The following is a 10,114-nucleotide window of genomic DNA, read 5'->3' as shown; positions in this document are numbered from 1 at the left end:
TGTGGTGACTAATAAAGCTTATTGGATGCCAATTGAGGTTAATTATAATGTTTAAAAGTGATGAAAGATGAAAGGAACAATTGAGATAAAATATAATAATATTTTATCGAAAAAAAAGTTATGAGATAAAAAGTGATTCGGAAGTGAATTGAGGCATAATAAGGTATTTTGGGTACCAAGGAGACAAAAGGAGACACGAGAAAATTTTTGGAATAAAATATTATTTTATTAATAAAATAATATTAAAATATTAATATTTTATTCAGTGTCAGAATTTTTCATGAAGGAGGAGTATATAGTTAATCTAAGTGGGGGAGAAGAAGAATGAGAAAATTTTGGAGAAAAAATAACGTTAATGCGGCCGCGTGTCTTTATTAAGTAAAGATAACGCGGGTAAATAAATATTTTAAATATTACGGGGACACTGCATTGGAGTACAAACTTCATACTTTATTTGTACATGTGTAGAAGAAGATAATAAAGGAAATTGGAGTTAAATGAGTGTTAGGAAGACTAAATTAAAATGAAAAGAAACAAAAAGGGTAAAACAGTAATTTTACGTGAAGTTTGGTAAGCTTTGACTTTGATTCTTTTCAACCCAAAACCGTTCTTATCTCCTCCAGCAAAGATTTTTCCTCTTCTCCTCCATGCTCCACACCATTCTTGAAGCTTCCATGCCATTTTCTCTTTGTCCACCATGAAACCAAGTTTTCTTCATTTTCCTTTCCATGTTTTATTTTCCTTTCTTCTCCAAACTTCTTGAGCACTGAATTTACAACCTTTAACCCCAATTTTCAGCACATCTAAACCCTAGGAGGAGAAGAAAGAAAAAGAGAGAAAGGAAGAAAAAGCTTGATTTTGGTGATTCAAGCAATGAACGGTAAGAATTCTTGTTTTTGGCTTGAGTAGTCTTTGAAAATGAGTTAGTGACTTAGAGAAATGTCTTGTGGCAGCAAAGATTGGCTTGATTGGAGAAAAATTGGTAACATATAAGCCAATAAACCCATGGGTACATGAAGGACTCAAAGTGGAAAAGAAAAATGGTAAGCTTAACATTATGTTTTAAAGCCTACGGTTAGTTGAATATTGTGAGGAATTACGGTTGTTGAAAGGATCTATTTGCCTAAGCTAGTTGAAAATTATTAAGATTGTATGGCATGTTGTTTGAAAGAAATGAAAAATGAATATTGTGGATGGAGGATTGAGAAACAAAGTATTGAAAGTTAGATAGATAACGATGCATGTAAACTAGGAAATAATCGAGTGAAAGTGAGAATGATTGTTGCTGCCATATATGTGGATTATGTGCGGAAATATAAGATGGATTTTGTCAGAAATTATTTAGAAAGGTTGAAGTAGGCACGTGACATCATAAATAAGTTGCCGGTGATATAATCTAAGGAATTACGTAAGCAATGGATATAAGTAATTTTAGTAAAAATGTATTAAGATGTGAGTTAATTGAAGATGGTTTCATGATAGGATGAAAAATATAAATTTGAGTAAGGATTAATTGATTGAAGTGCTGCCCGTATACGTATGTAACTAAATATATTGAGTTCGTATTATTGCTAGGAAGTGCAAAAATAAAGTTAGAGAACTGTGGTGGCATGTCGGAGTAAATAACGAGCGACCGGTCAATGAAAATAGTTAGAGATACCTCCGAACAAATAGCGACTTAAAATCTCATTGTTGCCAAGTGAGTGAACTTGCATTAAAATGTCTTGGGATATACACGTTTATGTTTGATTGAATCCTCTAAAACATTTTATTAGTTTTTCTTCAAAAATTTGCACAGGAACAAGCCCTTATGAAATGTTTTTATGTTATGAAATGGATAGTGTGATGAATTCATATGTTTCTGTATAATGATATATATATATACTATGTCATAAATGGTTCCATTGCGTGACAAATGCAACTGTGCATGTGTGGAGTGAGCAGTGCACATGCCAGTAATGATGCTGTCGTGATAATTACAATCGTGCATGTGCGGAGTGGGCAATGCACATGACGGTAATAATGATGTCGTGATAATTACAACCGTGCATGTGCGAAGTGGGTAGTGCACATGCCGGTAATGATGCTGTTGTGATAATTACAACCGTGCATGTGCGGAGTGGGCAGTGCACATGCCGGTGATGATGTACATGAGCTGGATGAGGTGTGGTGGTTTATTAATTGATATATGCTTAAGCATATGTATATGCAATAAAAAGATTAGGATTATAATATGTGATTATATGGCATGATAAATCTTGAAAATTTCCCATTTACATGTGAATTGATTTTATTGCAACAAGAACATTCTGTTTATACTGCCTTGCTTGGATGATTGCTGAAAATTTTCTCTCTTTTCGATTTCCTGCTAAATATGGTTCCTTCATTATGAAATGATTTAATAACTCGGGGTTGATGGAAGGATTTTAATAAGAAATTGAACTAGGTTGCACTGTTTTCGAATTTAAGTGCATCATGATTTCTAAATCATTCCTTGTAATTGCTTGTTCTCTTCCTATGTTCACTTACTGAGTTTATACTCACGTTTTCAACTTCATGTTTTCATATTCAGAGGTAGTTGAGACATAGATTGAGGTGTCTGCATACTCCCATCTTTTGGGCAGGTACTTTGACATTCAGTAATCATATCTCCCATCCAGAGTCACTCTACTGACGGTCAAGTTCTAATTACGTGTATATGACTATTTGTTGTGAAATGCTGAGATTCACTTGTCAAATTATATGTATGTATATAATGGTTGATGATGCCATTATGAATACATGACTGGGTTTTATGAGTTGTTTTCAAATGAATTGTAATTGAGCATTATGAATTTCAGATTCTAAAGGAATATAGATTAACGTATAAGATCATATAAATAGGCTTGCTTGGGCTTGGTGGGCTGAGCCCATTGGTCCCTTGTGCTGGTCATAGCCCAAAAATTGGGTTGTGACAGTGGGTCTATGATATGTAGGCTTACTTAAGCTTTATTTTCAAAGCTTAAGACCATACGAAGTTGGACTTAAGTTTCGGCCCATGACAACTCACCGATTGTGGTATTCTAGATCGGTGCTCCCTAAAAAGCACTCATCGTGGTGTTTCAAGGGAGCATAAATCTAGTGGCTGATCGAAGTAAATAAATGTCACAAGCCGACCGTAAAGAAAGAAAAGAGTAAAAAATGAAAAAAGGCATTTTAAACATTTTACGTTTAAATGTTAACATCGTTTAGATGTTTAGAGTTGAGTATTTATTTTGAAAACTAATAAACTCACGTAAAATTATTACTAAAAGTTGAAGAGTTCTGTGTATTTTACCCAAATTCTAAATATACAAAGAGATTTTTCTAGCAATTGTGCAACAACTACAGAAATTTCTCTAAACAGCTCAAAATCAAATATCTATTGTCATGACCCTTGTGGCAAAGAACCATATCTTCAGTTACTTTTTCATTTGTTGATTAATGTTTAAACAATACTTTTAAGTGCAAAAAAAAATAAAAACATAAAAGCGGGTTAGTGGAATTTAACTCTATAGTTTTGTTAACTATTTATTATCCCATAAAAAGAGACAAGACAAATGGCAAAAAAATAAAGAGGAGACACGGATGGGGCACAATAAGTGGATAGACAATTTGCATTCATTAGGAATGCAAATGTGGTACTAAAATACATTCAAATTGCCAACTGATAGTGGTTTGTCATCAGGGAAATTTTTTTGAATGGTGTCATAATTAAAATAATAATAATAATTAAAAATTTTTTCTCAATCCAAGATTTGTCGAGAGAATACTTATATCAAATTCAACACAACTTTACTTACAAGATTATTAAGTACCATCATTAATAAAATTATGTTGTTATCGTCCACGACCTAAGTCTTGTGAGACAATTTTTTGTATTCTAAAATATCTTTTCATAACCTATTTATCCAAAAACTTGTTAAAAATTACTATTCATTTCTCATTAGTATAAACTAAAATATTAAAATTAAATAAAATACGATCTTGTATAACAAATTATCAGATTCAACAACTAACAGTTTGAGAAAGTTCTATTTATTGATCAAAACTAAGTATAAGCATAAACATCCACAAACAACATAACGATAAATACAAAAATCAAATAATCGCATAATATATCTACAAAATAAATAAAAGATTCATAATTTTAAAATATTGTTTAACATGCAATACTATTTTTTATTAGCTAAATTTTGTTTGAGTCTCAAACTATCAAACTAATCAAAAAATATTTAGATAAAATATTTAAAAATATAATTGGAGTTGAAAATTACTTACAATTGAAGCCTAGACCAAGAAAAGGAAACATCATTGCAAGTCTAAGGAGTAGAACTTGAACTTTTGGAGAGAGTGAGTAATTTAAGTTTTGACTTTTTAAATAAAATCTTAAATTATAAAAAAAATTATCTTTCCATATAATATTTAAATATTAATATATAAATTACATTTTGATAAATTTACCTTGACTCAAAATCTTTGATTTCACTCCCTATAAAATTATAAAAATATTAATAAATTCATTAATATCATTAACTATTTAAAATTCTAAATAAATAATATATAAAATAAAATTTTTGAAAAATGAGTGATGTCATGTGGTGTGACACCACTCACCGTAAGGTAGGTCCGCCCACGTTTGTCATTGCCTTCCAAAATGTTGGTATTCAAGCTAACGTGGAGAATGTGGTTAAATTACTAGTAGCAATTAATATTTTAAGAATAATTCAGTAATTTAAAATTAAAGACTAGCTTGGCTTGCAGTGCCTGTAAGTCGTGTATATATTGGAGGTCGGGAGTGCTTGGCAGATTACAACTGCAAGGATGCGCCGGGCCCCGATGTGCAGTGGAGCTTCTTTTCTCTTCTGCCTACTTGTTCTGTTCGCATTAATTTTGGCTACTTGCACCCATGCTGCAAAGCCAAGTTACTTAAGGCAATTCAATCGCAACAGTTTTCCCGCTGGTTTCCTTTTTGGTTCCGGATCAGCAGCGTACCAGGTATGCTCTGTATATTAATTCAAGACGATAAGAACAGCATTAAAATGGAAAAACAGTGAAGGGTTGGAGGTGAAATGAGATAACACAAAACACTTCTTAGACCGCATTTGTTTATGCTTTCCGGTGTGAAGGAGCAGCAAATGAACATGGAAGAGGACCAAGCATATGGGAAACTTTTGTTAGGGAACATCCAGGTCTCTCTCTCTCTTTCTCCCCATTTAATTTTATAGGACACCAAGCTCAATCTGTCGCTCTAACAAGTACAACAAAATGCATGCTTTGGCGATTAGATGGTCCAAAGAATTCTCTATCAGAGTAATTGGTTTTATTTAGCACAATTCATTTATATAATATCTGATATGACAGAAAAAATAGCGGATCAGAGTACGGGAGATGTTGCTGTTGATTTTTATCATCGATACAAGGTTCATTTTACCAGATCTACACTCCTTTGTAGTATCCTAGTATATATTTTCGAATTCAAACTCTTTTTCATGCAATTCTATCACTTTCCATCCCTGGCAGGAGGACATAAAGTTGATGAAGAAATTTGGTTTCGACTCCTTCAGATTCTTCATTTCATGGACCAGAATTTTACCTAGTAAGTTTGAACTTCATCTATCACCTGCAACATCACTATCGCCATCGAAATGATTTAACTAGCATTCCCCCCAGAAATACTGAAATAGTGTTTCACAGAAAAATGTACTAAAATCAAGTAGTTAGAACCATCCTTAATTTTCAAAATATATAATTTGATTGGAATGCTTAATTTCATATATTTTAGAAAGACCTTCACTCTTAACTTTTAATCATAATTTCAAACAAGTCTATTAATTTTTTCAAAAGTATAAACACTATTAACAGAAATAATGAGATGATTAAAATGCTCTCATTTGCCGGCAGACCACCCCACTGCAAGTGCTTCCCAAGGAAAGGAGAATGAAGGGTAGATTCGTTATTTTTTTTTACAAAAAAAATTATATAATAGTAATTTTTAAAATTAATAAAAGATAAAATTATCTTTTTATAATACCACGTCATCAAACAAACAAAAATACTAACGGTTAACTAATTACAGTTGGACTCATATGTCTAGCAAAAGATAGTTTTTTGAAAAGGAGTGTTCATTTTGAAAATAAAATACTTGCTTAAAATTATTATTAAAATTTAAGAGAGTGAAAGTATTTTACCCTATATTTTAAGTTTCTAATATCTAACCAATAACCATGTATTGATCATAGATCTCTTAGAATATTTATAGTATCATTGTTTTAATTTTAATTGCAACAGAGTTGTGTGATATACTAATAACTGAATATTCTAGAGGGGAAAATTAGCGGAGGGGTGAACCAACAAGGGGTCCAATTTTACAACAACCTCATCAACGAGCTCCTTGCCAACGGTTATCTTCAAATCTCTCTTTTTTTTTTTGGACAAATATTCAGACTCTTTATTCCAGAGCCTATATGATTTGGCTTTAATTTCCATATTGACTCTACAAATTAATGAAGTTCAACTATTTTGAGCAGGTTTAAAACCCTTCGTTACTTAATTCCATTTTGACCTTCCAAAAGCTCTTGAAGATGAGTATGGTGGTTTCCTGAGTTCTAAGATAGTGTAAGTTAATCATTTTTTTTCTCTTTCTTTCACGCAGCTAAGGTTTGAGTTTTGTGGAAATGATGATGATTATACATTTCTATAATGCTAATTGTTGGGTCAAAAATAGTACTGGATCCTTGGGAAGGGTATCAATGGTACAGAGTCACTCAAATAATTGCACCAAATTAAAGACAAACTTAATAAATGTTGAAGGAACAGCCAGGCATATGTAAAATAAATAAAAGGTCGGAGATGCATGCAGGCATGATTTCGAAGAGTATGCGGATTTTTGCTTTAAAACATTTGGGGACCGAGTCAAGCTGTGGGTCACCACGAATGAACCCAACGGATGGAGCACTAATGGTTACAATAGTGGCAGCTTCGCTCCTGGTCGATGTTCAAGCTACGTGGGAAATTGTTCTTCTGGTGACTCCGCAACCGAACCCTACGTCGTTTCCGACCACTTGCTTCTTTCCCACGCAGCTGCTGTAAAATTGTATAAGCAAAAGTATCAGGTGATTTAATTGTTAGCAAAAAAATTTCCAGCTACTTTGTTTTCAGACAACCATTGGTTTCTGATCATGCAGTACGTACCTAGGAATAGCCCCCATTATATATATTACGTAACCTAAATCTAAATATATTCATATATATATATATATATATATATATATATATATATCTGTACAGGCATCTCAAAAGGGGAAAATTGGGATTACAATAGTGACCAATTGGTATAAGCCAATATCTAATACTGCTGCAAACCGCATGGCCACTTCCAGAGCTCTAGACTTCTTTTTCGGATGGTGAGCATTGTATTTCCCCTTTTAGTTTTCTTCCAGCAATGGATTAAACAGTGCAAGCAATTAAATAATTAGCATATTTAACTTGTTTTTTCCTATATCTTTTTGAAGGTTTGTACGTCCCATAACTTTTGGTGACTATCCCAAGAGCATGCGATCAGCGGTGGGAAGTAGACTTCCCAAATTCAGTGAAGCTCAGTCCAAGATGCTAAAAGGGTCCCTCGACTTTCTTGGTGTCAATTACTGCACCACAAATTATGTAGAAAATGCTCCTTCGTCCAACAAAGTCAACCTTAGTTATGCTGATGATAGAAGAATCAAGCTCACAAGTAGGCTCAAAATTTGCACTAATCCTTAATGTTTGCTCTACCCTTTAATTTTATCTTGAAAAAAAAAAGAAATATTCTTAATTTGTACTTGAATATATAATCATATATATGTTCATGCATCTGTTTTGACAGCTGAAAAGAAGGGAGTTTCCATTGGGTTACCGGTAAATTTTTAGATTTTGGTCTCAAGTATATATATATAGGAATATACGTAATCATGTAATTTACTAAGCAAACAAAGGATGTCGGTGATTTTGCAGACGGCTTTGAGCTGGCTTTTCATTTATCCTAAGGGATTGCGAGAGCTTTTACTATATATAAACGAGAATTACAACAATCCAGCCATTTACATTACTGAGAATGGTAATTAACTTTAAAATATTATACTAATTATATATTTTTAAACATGATTGATCAGTACTATATTTCACTCGTTCAATACTGACACCAATATTACAATTTTGCAGGAGTGGCTGATGCAAACAATGCCTCGTTGCCAATTAAAGATGCGCTTAAGGATAATGTGAGGATAAGATACCTCCATGGCCACCTCACCTATCTTTTAAAAGCAATCAAGTGAGTCCATTTATAAAACTCAATCTTTGATATATATATATATATCTAACTTATTAATTAGGGAGAAAAACAAGACCAAAGCAGCAAATTAATTAATCTTAACATTGCTAGTTCAATTTTAGGGATATTGGATAAATAATATATTAAGTGAAAATTATCGATTGGACTTAATTCATTGGCAGGGAGGGTGTTGATGTCAAGGCTTATTATGTGTGGACATTTTTGGATGACTTTGAATGGGATGCTGGATATACCGTCAGATTTGGCCTCACGTACATTGATTTCAAGAATAATTTGAAAAGATACCTCAAATATTCAGCCTATTGGCTCAAGATGTTCCTCCTTAAGTGAACCTGCATGCAGCTGATCTGATCATCCGCGCCCAGAGGGAAATTCTTCCCAGCAACTTGTCAGCTGATCATCTGTTTGAATTTGGCAATTGTAATAAGAAATTTCCTAGCTTTATATTCAGTTTACGGGCTTCGATATATGTATGTTGACTAAGGTACTCTTATCTTTCTAATGTGTGCTAGGACTTATTGCATCTAGCACTGCCGTCACTCTAGTACGATTGTAATGCAATGCATGTAATACTCTCAGGTCTTGAAAGAGTCCAAAATGCATTAAGTATAAGGTTCAAGAACATATTGAGAGAGTTTATGAGCTATCAAAACTCTTCAAGACTGCCGAGTATGTTCTATAATTTAATTAATAAGAAGGCCTCTCAGGATGGCTTTTGATATTACTGTTGTTTTTGCTTCCTCTCATTAATTAATTCTTTCCCTCTATATATATATATATATATATATAGTTTTGTTGCTCATTAATTTTGATAAACCTTCAAAATTAAATCAAGTAGAAAGGCGAGTTAAATCAATGTCGTTTAATTTCATTATAACCGGAGCCGCTGCCTGCTGCAGGTAGGTAAATTGTCGAAGTCAAGCATGCAATTTGACGTGCTCATAAACGTCTTGTGGATAAATACGTGGCTCCTTTTAGTGCACATATATAACAAGAGAAGAGACAACAGATAATTAATATACTTGGCCCAGAAAAAAAAGAAAAGCAAAGCGACAAAGGTTAATAAGTAGTACTCTCTACTCACGGTCGGTGGATGGGATATAGACATAAAAGGGGTGAGTGATGAGGATTTAAAGACTGAAAACTTGTCTTTGTTTTTATTGCGCGTGGGTCTCTCTAATCAAATCTTGTCACCTATACACGTTGGCGGATCCGTATTCATGAAAGTGCTGTCAAATAAAAAACTATTATTATATTATTTTTAAAAAAAAATTATGTTTAATAATATTATCGATTTATTAATTTTTTTACAATTATATAGAAAGCAAGGTCAAAAGGTTGATTTATTAAAAATATTATATATTAATAACAGTTAAATATTTTTTTAAAAGATAATATTTAATATTATAAAAAAGTATATTTATTGAAAATAATTTATATATTAATATTTAAATTTTATATAGAAAGGTTAACAATTTTGTTTATAATTTAAGATTTTGTTAAAAAAAGTCAAAACTTAAATTATTTTTTCTTTTCAAAAATTCAAATCTTACCCTTAAAACCTATCGTGACTTTCCTCTTCTCAGTCTTTAGTTGTGTTTTTCACTCTCTTAAAACAACTCAACTATATTTCAATTGTAAATAATTTTCAATTCAAGTTAAGTTTTTAAATATTTCATATTTAAATTTTTTTGATTAATTTGATAGTTTAGATTCATAATTATAAAACACAAATTACACAATCGAAAAAATGATGAGTAGATGAAT

General features: G+C 32.2%; 1 protein-coding gene and 1 long non-coding RNA gene across 3 annotated transcripts; both read left to right on the top strand.

The window, feature by feature from the left end:
* The first annotated feature begins 634 nt into the window (after positions 1–634).
* Positions 635–2,820, top strand: LOC108662065 (uncharacterized). Of its 2 annotated transcripts, none has more exons than XR_001927846.2 (3): positions 635–880; positions 959–1,043; positions 2,573–2,820. It is a non-coding gene; the product is annotated as an uncharacterized LOC108662065 (long non-coding RNA). The 2 variants fall into 2 exon arrangements; XR_016024162.1 differs by having other exon boundaries at positions 954–1,043.
* Positions 2,821–5,031: 2,211 nt separating this feature from the next.
* Positions 5,032–8,935, top strand: LOC18614675 (beta-glucosidase 12). Its single transcript, XM_088809175.1, has 12 exons — positions 5,032–5,210; positions 5,383–5,441; positions 5,542–5,617; positions 6,344–6,421; positions 6,549–6,636; positions 6,881–7,133; positions 7,309–7,424; positions 7,533–7,750; positions 7,883–7,914; positions 8,011–8,113; positions 8,218–8,326; positions 8,509–8,935. Exons 7-12 carry the CDS (start codon positions 7,387–7,389, stop codon positions 8,675–8,677), a joined length of 669 nt encoding a protein of 222 aa, XP_088665301.1. The 5' UTR covers positions 5,032–5,210; positions 5,383–5,441; positions 5,542–5,617; positions 6,344–6,421; positions 6,549–6,636; positions 6,881–7,133; positions 7,309–7,386; the 3' UTR covers positions 8,678–8,935.
* Positions 8,936–10,114: the final 1,179 nt, after the last annotated feature.

The sequence above is a fragment of the Theobroma cacao genome, chromosome 1 (assembly GCF_053813885.1).
Source record: "Theobroma cacao isolate CCN51 chromosome 1, ASM5381388v1, whole genome shotgun sequence".
NCBI classification, from domain to species: Eukaryota; Viridiplantae; Streptophyta; class Magnoliopsida; order Malvales; family Malvaceae; genus Theobroma; species Theobroma cacao.
Note: the sequence above shows the minus strand (reverse complement) of the source record. Positions and strands in the feature narration are given on the sequence as shown.

Bases quoted from the DNA above. Each gene is read 5' to 3' on its own strand.
- LOC18614675 (XM_088809175.1), top strand. From the start codon at position 7,387: ATGGCCACTTCCAGAGCTCTAGACTTCTTTTTCGGATG. The intron at 7,915-8,010 runs GTAAATTTTTAG...GTGATTTTGCAG, and splicing joins GAGTTTCCATTGGGTTACCG to ACGGCTTTGAGCTGGCTTTT. The intron at 8,327-8,508 runs GTGAGTCCATTT...ATTCATTGGCAG, and splicing joins TATCTTTTAAAAGCAATCAA to GGAGGGTGTTGATGTCAAGG.